General features: G+C 36.8%; 1 protein-coding gene across 2 annotated transcripts in view; it reads right to left on the reverse strand.

The window, feature by feature from the left end:
- Positions 1–15,471, reverse strand: part of SDHA (succinate dehydrogenase complex flavoprotein subunit A) — a 98,561-nt gene that overhangs the window by 24,732 nt on the left and 58,358 nt on the right. For both annotated transcript variants that reach the window (XR_005555315.1, XM_039332099.1), the window contains exons 11-12: positions 7,347–7,518; positions 4,450–4,568 (exon numbers count right to left, since the gene is read on the reverse strand). Coding sequence is in view for 1 of the 2 variants with exons in the window: in XM_039332099.1 (XP_039188033.1) it covers positions 4,450–4,568; positions 7,347–7,518 (291 nt within the window). In the remaining variant the exon portion in view is untranslated. The remainder of the gene's footprint in view (positions 1–4,449; positions 4,569–7,346; positions 7,519–15,471) is intronic.

Raw genomic sequence — 15,471 nt, forward strand, 5'->3', positions numbered from 1 at the left:
AGCTATTAAACAACTGAAATTGGGCAAAGCGCCGGGTACGGATGGGTTGACATCTATTTATTATAAAACTTTAGTAGAAGAGATGACTCAACCATTGTGTGAATTGTTTAATAACTTATTACAGGGTTTAGAGATCCCTCCATCTTGGCGTAATGCATTTATATCATTGATTCCAAAAGATAATCAAGATCTTACATTGCCTAAAAATTACAGGCCTATATCTCTTTTAAACGTGGATTATAAAATCTTTGCAAAAATTTTAGCTAATAGGTTTATGGGGATCTTGCAGCAGTTTATACATAAGGATCAATCGGGTTTTATAACTGGAAGGTATATGAAAAATAATGTTAGACAAATTATTAACTTATTAGAGTATCTAGAAAAGAATAACCAAGTCTCTGCAGGCCTGATATTTTTGGATGCTGAAAAAGCCTTTGACCAAGTGAATTGGCAGTTTATGTTATGTTTAATTAAGGAGATGAATTTTGGACAAAATATATTACAAGTATTATCTAATATATATCAAAAACAGACTGCTCAACTTATTGTAAATGGGGGTTTGTCAGAGGCTTTTGTAATAGAAAAAGGAACAAGACAGGGATGCCCGTTATCTCCGTTATTGTTTGTTTTAACATTGGAAATTTTGTTGATTAAAATTCGGGAGTCTCAAGAAATAAAAGGAATAGAAATTAATAAAAAAGAATATAAATTAAGAGCCTTTGCAGATGACTTGGTTGTTACTCTGTCTCAACCTACCTGTTCGGTGGTAAAATTATTACAATTGATTCAACAATATGGATGTGTTTCTGGTTTTAAAATTAATAATAATAAGACCAAAATATTAGCTAAAAATATGACTAATGGTGATAAACAGGTTTTAGTTAACTTAACAGATTTTGAAATTGTTGATAAGGTAAAATATTTGGGGGTCACATTATCTGCTTCTAATGCAAAACTGTATAAAATAATTATGAAAAGCTGTGGATGGAGGTACAGAAGGATTTAAAAAACTGGAACAATCTACAGTTATCCCTTATGGGTAGAATTGCAGTTATCAAAATGAATGTCCTGCCAAAGTTTATTTTTTTGTTTCAAATGTTACCTATTTTAAAGAATGAACGTAATTTAGATGAATGGCAAAAAGGTATTAATAAATTTGTTTGGGCAGGGAAAAAACCAAGGGTGAAACTTAAAATAATGCAAGATTTTCGTGAGAGAGGAGGACTCAAGGTACCAAATATGAAATTGTATTATGATGCTGTAGTATTAACATTGATCAGCGACTGGGTGAATTTAACAAATATAGAAATACTTCATTTGGAAGGTTGGGACTTACTTTTTGGATGGCATGCCTATTTAATATTTAATAAAAAAGTGGATTGGGTTTTTAAGTCTCATATTATAAGAATCTCTTTGCTTAGAGTGTGGAGAAAGTATTATAAAAGTGACTTCAAAATACCATTATGGGCTATACCTCGGCATGCCATAGAAGGCATAAGGAAAGGGGTTAATATGGATATGGTCTCTTATGCACAGTTACTTAGATGGGATGGCCAAGATTGGCAGTTAAAATCTTTGGAAGAATTAACGCATGAAAATTTAACTTATTCATGGTTCCAATACAGACAAATAGTGGACAGATGGAAGATGGATTGTAAAATGGGCTGGCTTAGAGAAGATGAAGCTCTTTTAAAACAAGTAAGAGATCAAAGGCCAACCCATATTAAGAGAGTTTATGGGGTTTTAGTGGAATTGGACTCAGAACCTGAATTAGTTAAAGATTGTATGATTAAATGGGCACAGAATATTGGTGAAACGATTTCAATGGATACCTGGGAACTTATTTGGATAAGAAATGTTAAATTCACACAAGCGCAAAATTTAAGAGAGAATTTTTATAAGATGTTTTATAGATGGCACCTTGATCCAAAGAAAATGTCCATTATGTACCCTAATCTGCAGCCGAAATGCTGGAGATGTGGACATTTGGATGCTACTTATTATCATACTTGGTGGACGTGTAAGCATATAAAAGCTTTTTGGATTAAGATATGGTGGAATATCCAAAGAATTTTTAAACGGAGGGTAAAATTTACTCCGCAATTATTTTTACTAGGTATTGTTACTGATTGTGATGCTAAGGAGGTTATATTGATGTTAAATTTGATTACAGCCGCTAGGCTGTTAATAGGGCAATATTGGAAGAAGGAATCCTTGCCTACTTTGCAAGAGTGGTTTCACAAAGTTTCGTATCTGGCAGAAATGGCAAAGATTTCGGCTTTTTTAAAGGAGCAATCTCAAGAGAAATTCTTTGCAGTATGGGAAAAATGGATAAATTTCATACAATATAATTTGGATATGGAAAAATACCATTTAGCTTTTTTATAATTTGTAATGATTGTTTTTTCCTTCTTTCTTTCTTCCTTTTTTCTTTACGTATTATTACTTATATATATTTTTTATGTATATATGTTCTATTTTTCGTCTACTTTTTTCTTTTTTCTTTCTCTCTCTCTTTTCTTTTCCCTTTTTTTTTCTTTCTTTTTTAGTATATATTATTCATTTTAAAGTTTATGTTATGCATATTATTATTACATATATTATTATATATATTATTATTATGACCTTTATTATTTTTATTAATTACTTTATAAATTGTAAACGTTATTTTTTAAAATTTGTTAAATAATCCTATATTCAGTTCTGGGAAGTCGGGGGGGGGAGGGTGGGGTGGTTTGGGAGGGGGGGGATGTTTATTTGTAAAATTTTTGAAAAATTTCAATAAAAAAAAAAAGGTTGGTATTACTTCAATGGATGAGAATTTGGTAAAATTACAGATTAAAGATCAAAATCGAGCGCATATAAAGAGAATTTATAATGCTTTAATAGAATTGGATTCAGAAATGGATTTAGTTAAAATTGTATGGTAAAATGGGCCCAAAATATTCAAGAATCGATTCCATTGGATATATGGGAGGTAATTTGGGTTAGAAATGTAAAATTTACCCAAGCCCAAAATTTAAGAGAAAATTTTTATAAAATGTTTTATAGATGGCATCTGGATCCTAAAAATTGTCTTGTATGTATCCTAATTTACAGCCCAAATGTTGGAGATGTGGTAGTTTGGATGCTACTTATTTTCATATTTAGTGGACTTGCAGAAATATAAAAGCTTTTTGGATTAAGATTTGGTGGAACATTTAAAAGATTTTTAGGAGAAAGATAAAGTTTACTCCACAATTATTTTTATTGGTTGTTATTGTAGATTGTGATGCTAAAGAAACTAATTTGATGTTGAATTTGATAACAGCTGCAAGGTTATTAGTAGGGCAATATTGGAAGAAGGATTGTTTGCCTACTATAGAAGAATGGACGCTTAAAGTCTCAAATTTAGCAGAAATGGCTAAGATTTCTGCTTATTTGAAGGATCATTCACAAGAAAGATACATTTCGATTTGGAGAAGATGGATAGATTATATTCAGAATAAATATGGGACTAAAAAGTTCCATTTATTTTATGAGTAAATTTTAGAATATTATTATTATTAATAGTTTACTATAGTGGAATTTTTATTAGTTTTATTATTATTTTTAGTATTAATATTGTTTAACAATTTGGATATTGTATTGTTCAAGAATTAGGATATTAACTTGTTTATATTATTATATTTATTTTTAATTTGTTTATTTTTATGTTAAAGGGGAGTTAAAGCGCATTATGGACTTGGTTATTTACATAGTTGGTTAATGTTAGTTAGAGTATGATTATTATATTTGTTACCCTATACTCAGCTCTGGGAAGTGGGGGAGGGAGAGGGTTTTTTTTTTTAGGGTGGGTGGGTTTTGGGGTGTATATTGAAAATAAAAGATGGACTTTGAAGAATAGGTTAAGAAGTTACAGAAGAGTCCTGAGAATACCATAACCATAATAACGTAACAGCCCAAACTCCAAACAAATAAATAAATAATCAAAACAACACAGAAGATAGCAGGAATGTGTTATGGTTCTGTGCAAAAAAATAAATAAATTAAATTTTTAAATTTATTTAAAAATAAATCTCCCTTGTTTGAAACAATCATTTCCAAAACGTATGGGAGATATATTTGTATTATGCAATTCCTCCATGCAGCAAACAAGCAATATTATTAGAATCACATTAATCATTTAAAGAGCTGAGATATAAGAAGTTTAATTTAGGGAACTCTGTGACTAGACAAACTTCAATTTAAATTGCTGAACCCAACAATATAACCATATCAAATTAGGCCTTGATAATTTATCAATGTTTAACTTATGGATGGATGCATTGGTATTAAATTTGGAAAAGTCAAGGGTAGAATTTTTGGGGGGTGAAAATATTTAGAACATTCTTAAATTGAGTTGACAATCAATCATGTGCTGCAAGTTCAGATTAAAAGCCTGTTCTCTGATCCAAAAATCTTACTTACTTTTTGCATACTAAGTCTCAGTTCTGATGTTCTTACTCTTCCATTGGCAAAGCGCAATTTGTCAAGGTTTGCAACAGATTCTTCACCTGCATTTGATTTGATTGATGGAATTGATTCCCCTAACAAGAATAAGCATAATTATTATTTAACTGCATAGGGTTTCTTTGGAGAGAACAAAGATAATATTAAGAAAGGAAAGTATTTGTGACTCAGGGTTGACATGAGGGATTGACGATGATGTTACCTAGTTTGGGTAATGAAACGTCTGCAAGAAAACAAGCAAGTTCATAGAGCACCAAGAACCCTTCAAAGATAATATTACCCATATTCTCATCTATCTTATAAAAATATAGAAGAATTCATTCTATGTGACACCTATAACTGACAATTAGTACTCGCCACTACCATTCAGGGTGAAAATGGAATGAGTCATTCAGTTGTGGATACAATTGAAGATAGTGGTTATCCCTTATAAATCTGGTGTAAGGTTAGTTATTTAATGGATTGCCACTCTTCATTAATTTCTGCCAGTCCAACACAATTCTGCAGAGTCAGCATGTTCTGGATCACATAGTTTAAATTTGTTTGTTTGTTGCTGATTTTGGAAAGCATAAATATGTCCTTAGCTCCCAAATAACATTAGATGACATTAGATAAGTTCATTACAGGTAAAGAGAATTTACAAACACACATTCTCTGAATTTTGTAGTACAAAAAGAAAACAACCTCCCCTTGTAGCATTATAATTTTCATGCAAATTCAAATACAACTTAATACCTAGAAATGCTATTACAGGTAGTCCTCTAAATATGACAAGTCAATAATGTACAAAGTTATGAAAGACATCTCATAACTATACATGACTCTGTTTCAAAGTTACAATGGCTGTAGTTTTCCCCACCATAAGATGCTAAACTCCCCTCCAATCTCTAATCCTTTTAAAAACCTTACCTTGATTCCAGACTGAAGAGTAGAGGAAAGGAAGGAAACAAACAAATGCTTTTTGCAGCTAAAATTCAGGAAGTTTAGCCAGCTGCAGCAAAATGGGACAGAAGATGGGTCTTTGCAAACCTTTTGCCTGTTTGTGTAACTGCCTGTGGGACCTAGCTCGATTTGTCTTTAAAATCCTAGCTGGGATCTATAGGCAGTGAGACAAACAGTTAAAGCCTTGCAAAATTCCGAGCTGAATTTTTTCCGTAGCTGCAGAAAAAAACCATCATTGCTTGCTTGCATCCTTTCTTTTCTGTATTCTTCGGCTTGGAGTCAGGTTTTTAAAAGGGATAGAGCAGAGATGAGGAGTTTTGTTTTGGCATCTAATTATTTGGGGGGGGGTGTGTCAAAAAGTCTGTCCCTTTCAGCTTTTTTTGTTTTGTTTATTGAAGAAATGTGGCTTTCTGGTGAAGGAAGGGAGTTAAAACAAGGGAAACCTTTTGGGAAGCTAATCCCAAAGTTACCACATTAGCTAGAAGAAGTTTGCAATTTCCCAATGGCCAGCTGATTGGAGACTAATGGATTGGGGCAAAAAGCTCTAAAGAGCTAGGGCAGGGCTTTTCGACCTTTTCACCCATTGTACCACTTGAAGGATATGGCAACATCCAAATACCACCAGTCGCCTAGCAAGATGTCAAAAACCTGATGACAAAAAAAAAAGGAAAAAAGTGATAAAGTACAGGTAGTCTTCAACTTACAACAGTTCGCTTAGTGACTGTTTGAAGTTACAATGGCACTGAAAAAAGTGCCCCCCCCCCAAGCCACAGCCAAGCAAAACACCTGCCTGCCCACCCGGCGGCGCTCTTCCTCCTGTCCGAGGTTTTCATTGTTGTAAGCATTTCTGTTGAGAATTGGCAGTGGGGGTGGGGTGGGGGATGCTTGGTTTTTATTCCCCCCGGCTGCTGGGTGGTTGCAGCAGGTTTTGGTCACTTCACATGACCCGGGGACACTGTGACCGTCATAAATATGAATCAGTTGCCAAGCATCTAAATTTAAATCACAAGATCCTGGAGATGCTGCAACATTTCAGCTGATAGGCACCTCTTCTGGGCTCAGCAGAAGCGCTAGGATCAGTGCTGCTTTACAGCTAATTGGTGCTTCTTCAGGGTTCAGCTAGACCCTGGCACTGATTCTGGCGCTTCCACTAAGCCCTGACAACCTCGAAGAAGCGCCGATCAGCTGGAAAGCAGCACTGATCCTGGTGCTTCCGCTGAGCTCTGACAGCCCTGCAACTCCAGCCATCTCTCGCTCAGGCTTGTGCGGTGCTGCCATCGGTTCAGCTCATTCCCCTCCCCGACTACCACTTTTCTAGGATGGTCACGTACCACCTGCCAGGTGCCAATGTACCACAGGTGGTACCCGTTGAAAAGCCCTGAGCTAGGGAACTGGTTCCTTTTTTGGCCCAGTAAAGCAGGAGCAATCTTGGCAGGACAAATACAGTGGCAAAACCAGGAAAGGTAGGTGTGCCCATTGTTTCTCACTGGCAAGACAATCAACTGTGTGGCAGGCATGTATGACCACCCAAGGGGCAAAAGCAGAGCCAGGAGTATCTCAGAAGTTGAGGGAGGCTTTGGGAGGCCCAAGACAAGTAGGGTTGTGCTACATTAGGCCTTCCAGGATTCCCCCCCCCCTCCGTCCCTGAGATGCCCCATGGTCCAATTAACAACACACCCATTTGATTAATAAATGCACTGGGAAGAACAAAGCTGATTAGTTGTTACTTGAGGCAATTCATTTAACATTTGTCCTGACCCCTATGGATAGGCTCCATTATGGTCATAACTCGAGAACTACAAATAACTTTCCAAGTGAAGACATAAACATTCTTAATTTTTAAGTATGTTACAGAATAAAGCATTGTAAAATTTAAAGTACACCATTTTAAAAGTTAAACAATAGAGACCTACCAGGTTTGCATAATTCTGCAATGGTAAGAGCACAGGCACGACCAAAGACTACCAAGTCCAAAAGCGAGTTTGCACCAAGTCGATTAGCACCATGAACAGATGCAGAAGCTGCTTCTCCACAAGCATATAAACCAGGTACTATTTGATCTTTGCCATTTTCATGTATAATTACCTGTCAATATATATATATATATATATATTCAATATTTTATTAATTTTTATAGTCACAAATGCTTAATATTTTATCAGCAACATATTGTCTGGGTTACAATATTTAACACTAATACTTGTTAAACTCCTTTCTCTCTACCTCGTTTTTCTAGCCACTGATAAAATGTATCCCATGTTCTAAAGCAGACATGTCAAATTGCCGGCCTGTGGGTCAGGTGCGTCACGCCAAAACCGCACCCACCCATTGCCGACAATGGGGGAAAAGTCCTCATACATTGCACGGCATCACATGACATTGCGAGTTTGACATGCCTGTTCTAAAATATTCTGAGTCTTCTCTTCTTTCTCTTTCATTTTCAGTGTCAGTCTGTCCATTTCTGCACAATCTAAAATTTTCTTAATTATCTCTTCCTCCATTGGCAATTCTTCATCTTTCCAATGTTGAGCAAATACAATTCTGGCTGCAGTTAACACATGTAACATTAAGTATACACATTCCTTCTCATAATTTCCTATAAGTATGCATAACAGAAATAACTCTGACTTAAAATCTATGTTTTTAGTCATTTTCTCTAACCATATATGTATTCTTGACCAAAATCTTCTGCCTTTAGAGCATGTCCACCAAAGATGATAATATGTGCCTGTTTTTTGTCTACATTTCCAACAATTGCTAGACATATTTTTAAACATTTTCGCTAACCTCACAGGTGTTAAATGCCATCTGTAGAACATTTTGTATAGGTTTTCTTTGTAAGTCACCGCCTTTGTTATTTTAGAGTTTCCTTCCCAAAGGCTTTGCCAGTTTTCTAGCTCTGTGTTATGCCCAAAGCTTTTTGCTCATATTGTTTCTTTAACTTGTTCCTTTTCCATCTTTAAACTTAATATATACTTATACAGTTTCTTAATCAATTTTTCATCTGATGTCAATAATATCTGGTCAAATTCTGTCTGTTCTTTGTAAAATCCAGATGTTTTAACATATTTTTCATATCTTGTTTGAATTTGCAGGTGTGGCCACCATGATAAATCAATGTCCTATTCTTCCAGTTCTTGTCTAGGTTTTAGTTTCCCTTCAGTATTCAAGCTGTCTTTATTAGTCATAATTTTCTCATAATTAAGTTTGGGTAAACAAATGCTTCCATTGTTGAAAGCCATCCAGGTATTTTCATGTAGATTTTTGCATTTACTTTTTCCCATTCTAGAAGAAGTGCGTTTCTTATGTAGTGGTTTTGAAAGTATCTACACATCTATTTTATTCTTCCCATACCATAAGAAGGTATGCCAACCCAGTTGTAGGTCATGCCCCTCTAGGTATAGTAATCTGTTATGTGTAAGAGTTATCCATTCTTTTAACCAAGTTAATACAGATGCTTGATAATATAATGCCCAATCTGGCAGCCCAAATCCTTCATTTTCTTTTGCTTCTTGTAGCATTTTCAATCTAATTCTAGCTTTTTTCCCTTGCCAAATAAATTTCAAAGTCAATGTATTTAATTCATAAAAAGAAATTTTCCCCATTTTATAGGTATTGTTTGAAATAAAATGAATAGTTTTGGTAAAATATTCATTTTCACTATTGCTATTCTCCCTAGTATTAAAAGTTTTTAAAAGTTTTATATTTTTCCATTTTTCTAAATCTAATTTTATTTGTTTTAGTAATGTTATGTAATCTTCTTTTATTGTTGCACATATTGTTGTTAAATATATCCCCAAGTATTTGACTTTCTTAATATTTGAAGGTCTGTTTTTTTCTGACAATTGATTTTTTTGTTTATGTGTAAGGTCTTTTTCATAAGCTTGAGGCTTGTCTCAAGAGTTTCTTCTAATACAAAGACCAACTCATCTGCGAATGCTTGTAATTTATATTTTTCATCTTTTATCTCCAATCCGTTAATTTCTGAGTCTTGTCTAATATTTATATTCATTACTTCCAGTGTTAATATATATAATAATGGGGAAAATGAACATCCTTGTCTTTTTTGATATTAATTTTTTTTTGTAAAGTCTCCATTTACAATTACTTTAGCTGTTTACTTATATTTATAAAGTTTTCTCCAAAATCCATTTCATTTAATTGTTCAATCATAAACTGCCAATTTACGTTATCAAAAGCCTTCTGTGCATCTAGGAATATTAGCGCCATTTGCTTGCCTGGATGCATTTCATAATATTCCATAATAACTAAGATCATTCTTATGTTGTTTTTTATTTGTCTCTTAGGTAAAAATCCATTTTGGTCTGTATGTATAAATTCAATCAAGAATTTCTTTAATCTTTCTTCTATTATTGAAGCAAAAATTTTATAGTCCACATTTAATAGAGATATTGGTCTATAATTCTTTCTCTGTGTCAAAACTGAATCTTCTTTAGGTATTAAAGTAATGTTGGCTTCTATCCATGTTTTTGATATTTTGGCCTCTAAGAGTACTTCATTACAGTTCTTTCACTAGTGGGCTTAATGTAATTTGTTGACATTTATAAAACTCTGCAGTGAGCTCATCTGGACCCAGAATCTTGTCATTTTTTTGCTTTTTTATTGCCTCTATTACCACCATCATTGATATTTTTTCATTTAGCAAGTTTTGTATGTTTTCTGGAATTTTTGGTAACTCAGCTTTTTTATATAGTGCTTTCTTTTTTCTTGAGAAGTTTCTTCTGTGTCATAAAATGTCTCATAAGAAAGTCTAATTATTTTTTTAATTATGTCATTTTGGAATAGAGTCTTGCAGTTTATTATCAATTTTTTCTTTCTTTTTTCAATTTGTATGCTAACCTCCTACCCAGTTTGTTAGTGTCTTCAAAGAAATTTTGGTTTGCCCTTTTAATTTGTTGGGCCATTTATGTTTTGTTATTTCTATCTCTTTTTAAGTGTTTTCTTTTATGGATCTCTTTGTAGTTCTAATTTTAATTTCATAAATTCCTCCTTTAACTTCATTTTTGTTGCTTTTTTTCTATGTAAGTAATAGTTAGCCCTCTAAGGCAGCGGTTCTTAACCTTTTCGAACGAACCCCCCCCCCTTGAGCCAATGAGGAAGTTGTCATCGCCCCCCTCCCCCAACATAACCTCTCAATCACAACATAGGAAATAATTCTTCAATTTATGCAAACACTTTTTTTGTTTTCTTTAAAATTGTCATCAGGACATATGATACAAATAATTTATTTCCAGTCTTTTTCCCATATCTCAACTGTGTGAAAAATTTTGGTGCCACCCGTCACTTTATTCCCAAACTTCGTGATACATGTATTTCATTATTATCTTATTTATTCAAGAGACTTAAATGTAATGACCATTGAAAACAAAATTCAATTGCAAGAAAGTGAAATGCCCGAAAAGAAAAACAGTAACATTTAATGATTGAATTACAAGTGAAATTTAAGATGCAAAAAGAAATATAAAAAGGGCATAAGAACAAACCACAATGCAGGAACTAAGAATTTTAAGATGAAAACTCTGAAACTGAATTAAGATTTGAGAAAACTATATATAGTCATGCACACTGTAAAAAGGATTAAAAAGACATAAAGAAAATATAATATCGAACTGGAGTGCACGCTAAAAAAGTACAATACAAAGAGACACACAAAACAGCATGCAATGTTTCGAAAGAAGCACTCCCCCTCCATCACTGCCCATTCTGGCCAATAGCGCGCCACTGTATGGTTATAGCAGGGGTAAGCAACCCAAAACACTCAAAGAGCCACTTGGACCCATTTCCCACCGAAAACAAAACACTGGGAGCCGCAAAACCCTTTTGACAACTAAAATGAAGATAACACTGCATATATTCTTTTTTACCTTTGTTATATATATATCTTCGGTGTTATCTTCATTTTAAATGTCAAAAGGGTCTCTCTCTCTCTCTCTCTCCCTCCCTCTTTCTGCCCTTGGTCTGCCAGTCCTCTTCCCCCAGTGTGTGTGTGTGTGTGTGAGAGAGAGAGAGAGAGAGAGAGAGATGGGGTGATAGAGAGAGGCACTTGCAATTCCTCTCTCTTTCCTCTCTTTCTCTCTCTTTTTCTCTTTCCTCTCTCCCTCCCTCCCTTCTTTCTCCAGGTGAGGAGAGAGGAGGGGAAGAGAGAGAGGCACTTGTGCTTCCTCTCTCTCTTTCTCTTTTTCTTTTCCCCTCTCCCTCCCTCCCTCCCCCTTCTTTCTCCAGGTGAGGGGGGGGAGAGAGAGGCACTTGCGCTTCCTCTCTTTCTTTCTCTCTCCCCTCTCCCTTTCTCTCTTTCCTCTCCCTGCCTCCCCCCTTCTTTCTCCAGGTGAGGAGAGGGGGGGAGAGAGGCACTTGCGCCTTGTCTCTTTCCTCTCTCTTTTTCTCTTTCCCCTCTCCCCCTCTCTTTCTCTCTTTCCTCTCCCTCCCTCCCCTCTTCTTTCTCCAGGTGAAAAGAGAGGGGAAGAGAGAGAGGTATTTGTGCTTCCTCTCTCTCTTTCTCTCTTTTTCTTTTCCCCTCTCCCTCTTTCCTCTCCCTCCCTCCCCCTTTCTTTTTTCAGGTGAGGAGAGGGGGGAGAGACAGGCACTTGCACTTCCTCTCTTTCCTCTCTTTCTCTCTTTCCCCTCTCCTTCTCTCTTTCCTCTCCCTCCCTCCCCCTTTCTCCAGATGAAGAGAGAGAGAAAATGAAAGGCAGAGGGCACTGAAGGGGTGGGGGGGCAGGAGGCAGCAGAAGACCCCGTCGTCGCTGGAGGCACCCAGCTCCACTGCCCACCGGGCCTGCAGGGATGCCCCAGCTCACAGTCACGTTGGCAGGCCATCCTACGTGCCGCTGGCGTCCCTGAGCTCAAGTCGGGGCCACGGGGCATCTGTGGAATGCCCTGCCCGTCGGCTAGATCGCCAAGCCTCCCCTTGCGCCGCCAGCGTCCCCGGGCTTAACTCGCAGGGCATCTGCAAAACACCCCCATCAGTTGCTGGAGAGCTGGGGCCGCTCTGCAACACACGACGCTCCTGGCCATCTGCGACCCATCAGCGTTGCCCAGGGAGTGATGCCCCCACCGGCCGTCACCTCAGCCAGGACTGCCGCCCGGAGGGCAACAGGAGGAAGAAGGGGAGGAGGAGGAGGGCAAGGAAACCGGCGCCGGACTTCAGGAGGAGGCGTCCCACGGGTCTGGTTGGAAAATGCCTCCCCCTCCCTTTCTCTCACCCCCATCTTCTACTCATCTCTCAAAGCAGCCAGGACTCTGGTGTGCCTTCCCGGCCAGCTGGGCCAACAGTCCCATGGCTGGGGATCGTAGGGGCAGCTCTCCCTCAGGGCCGCAGCTTGCAGGAAGGCTGGCCCGCTAGGCTGAGGCTCTGGTGGGCTGCTCCCAGCGGGGATCCCGGGGATCCCCTGCAAGGTTCCTCGGCCACATGCACCTGGGACTGGGCCAGCCAGGGAAATGGACTTCCTGGCTGTGCTTGTCCCAGGAGGCGGGGCACCCAGGTGCAGGGCCAACCAGGAGCCCTGTGAGGGGGCAAATCTGCATGAGAGAGAGAGAGAGAGAGAGAGAGAGAGAGAAGCACAAGTGCCTCTCTCTCACTCAATCTCTCTCTCTCCAAATGGCGGAGGAGGCTTGGAGCTGCAGGGGCAGGCTCAAAAATGTCCCCAAAACTTCTTGCTCCATCCCCCCCCATATCACCCCCTTTTCATTCCTTCGCCCCCATGTTGCCTCTTTTCATTCCTTCCCCCCCCTGAAAAACAAAATCACCCAGGTTAAGAAACAACGCTCTAAGGTACTTTAGCCACATCCCATACATTTTGAAGCAATGTATCTTTGTTTATTTTAAAGAAAAAAATCCATTTCTTTTTTGCTATTTGTATACATTCTATGTCTTTCAGTAAAGATTGGTTCAGAGACCATCTTAATTTTTTCTCAGCTCCTCTCCAGGTCATCTTTATCGGATTGTGGTCTGTCCATATATTGGTTTCTATCTCAATCTCTTGTATTAATTCAGGAGATATTCATATCATATCAATTCTGGACCATGATTTATGCCTGTTTGAGTAAAATATATATTGTGCTTTTTTGGGGTTCTTTTCTCTCCATATATCCTGTATACAGATTTCTTCTGCCAGTTAAAAGAAAGTTTTAGGGAGTAGTTCCTTCCCTTTTTTCCTTATTTTACTGCTTCTGTAATTCAGCTTCCTGTCTACAATTGCATTAAAGTCTCTCATTAAGCAAATATTTTGATATTCCAATTCCTATTATTTTTAATGTAATTTTGATACAATTCTTCTTGTTTGTTATTAGGTGCATATATAGCTACCATCAGTATCTATTTTTGATTTATCATTATTTCTACCATTAATATTCTTCCCTCCTCATCTGCATAGATTTGTTTGGGATTCATTATTTTTTTAATATATAAAGCTATTCCTATTTTTTTTGTTTGTGTGCTAATGTGAAGTGGAGTTTCCCAATTTTTGGTTGTTCCAACAGTTTATGTTGTTGTCTCTTAACATGTGTTTCTTGGAGACAAATTATATCCATTTTTAATTTTTGTAGTCATGTAAAGATATTTTTTCTTTTGGCAGGGGAGTTCAATCTGTTTATATTCATTGAGAAAATCCCATTTTCCTTCTCCATTTCCTTCAGTTATATTTAAGTTTTGTTCTTTTAGTTGTTCTTATTTGTCTCTGTTCTCTTCTTTTGCCCTTCTTCTGTATTTGTGTTTTTTGTTTCTTCCTTTTCCCTTGGTTTGGCTGCTCCTTCTATTACTGCCTCTTCCTGTTTCTTTGTTTCTCTCTCTGCACGAAATTCCAAACTTTCCCCTTCCAAGAATGCTTTGTATCTCTCATAAAATTCCGTTGCTTTAAGTGCAGTCTCCAATCTGTATCTTTGTCCCAGTTAATTAAAATCCCTTCCAGAATCAGCCATCTAAAATGGCTGATTCTTTTTCAATTAATTTTCTAGTCAGGAATTGATATTCTCTTCATGAATCTCTTATTTTCCTGGGGATCTGCTTCAACACTACAATTTCCTTTTCTTTATAATGCAGAGGATCATCTCTTGCTCTTCTCAATATCTCATCTTTTATATCTCTTTTGACAAATCTGACATGTTCTTCTCTGGGGATTTTGTTTCTTCTCGCAATATCTATCTCTCCTTCCATTTCCTGTTTCCAAATTTCCAGTGCTTCAGCCAATAGTTTTGTCATCAAGTCTGAAGATCCTCTTCTTTATCCGCCATTATGTTTTGAAATCTTGAGAAGTAAAATGCCTTTTCCATTTTCAAAATTGCCATTGAATCTTCTAATTCTCTATTTGCCTACATCAGCCTCTGGTTTTCATCTTTTATTTCTTTTGATCAGTCTCTACTGACGTCTTCTATTTTCTGAATTCTTTGCTCATTCTTTGTAACCATCTGTCTAAAGCTTTCTAATTGAGAGTTTATATTGTGAATTTCTTGATTCATTTTATCAAAGTTATCTTTTGTCTCCTCATGATTTTTCCTTGTATCTTCTTTGTGTGAGGAAATTGCCTCTTGGATTGCTTGCAGTGTTGCTTGCATCTCCTTCTGAAGGTATTAGAATTTTTTTGTTGAAGCACTGATTTGATTGATCTCTGATACACAGGGCTTGCAGAGGCGGAGGACGGGGCTGAGGGTATTTTCTTACCAGTTTTAGTTAAATTCGTAACACTCATTTTGTTTCCACTCCCCAAACTTTTATCAGCTCTAATACTTTTCCCCAATGCCTGCCTTAAACCAAACCACTAATCTTATATTCAATACCCAATGTATCTTTTACATAGCTTATAGTTCTTATCTAGTCTCTGTAATCCAGTAGGCTCCCTGAGAAAAAAAAGGGCGATCAAGATATAAAAGAAAAAAAAAGGAAAAAAAATTGTAATCCACTTCTGTTTATAGGACTCACTTCCAGAACGATTGTCCAAAGTCCAAATTTATTGCTCAGTCAGAATTTATAATCCACAAGGTCCTACGATTCAAAGTTGATAGGCCATAGGGCCTTCTTCAAGG

This window comes from Crotalus tigris, unplaced genomic scaffold, assembly GCF_016545835.1.
Source record: "Crotalus tigris isolate CLP2741 ecotype Arizona unplaced genomic scaffold, ASM1654583v1 scf7180000017623.1712378, whole genome shotgun sequence".
In the NCBI taxonomy this organism is placed as follows: domain Eukaryota; kingdom Metazoa; phylum Chordata; class Lepidosauria; order Squamata; family Viperidae; genus Crotalus; species Crotalus tigris.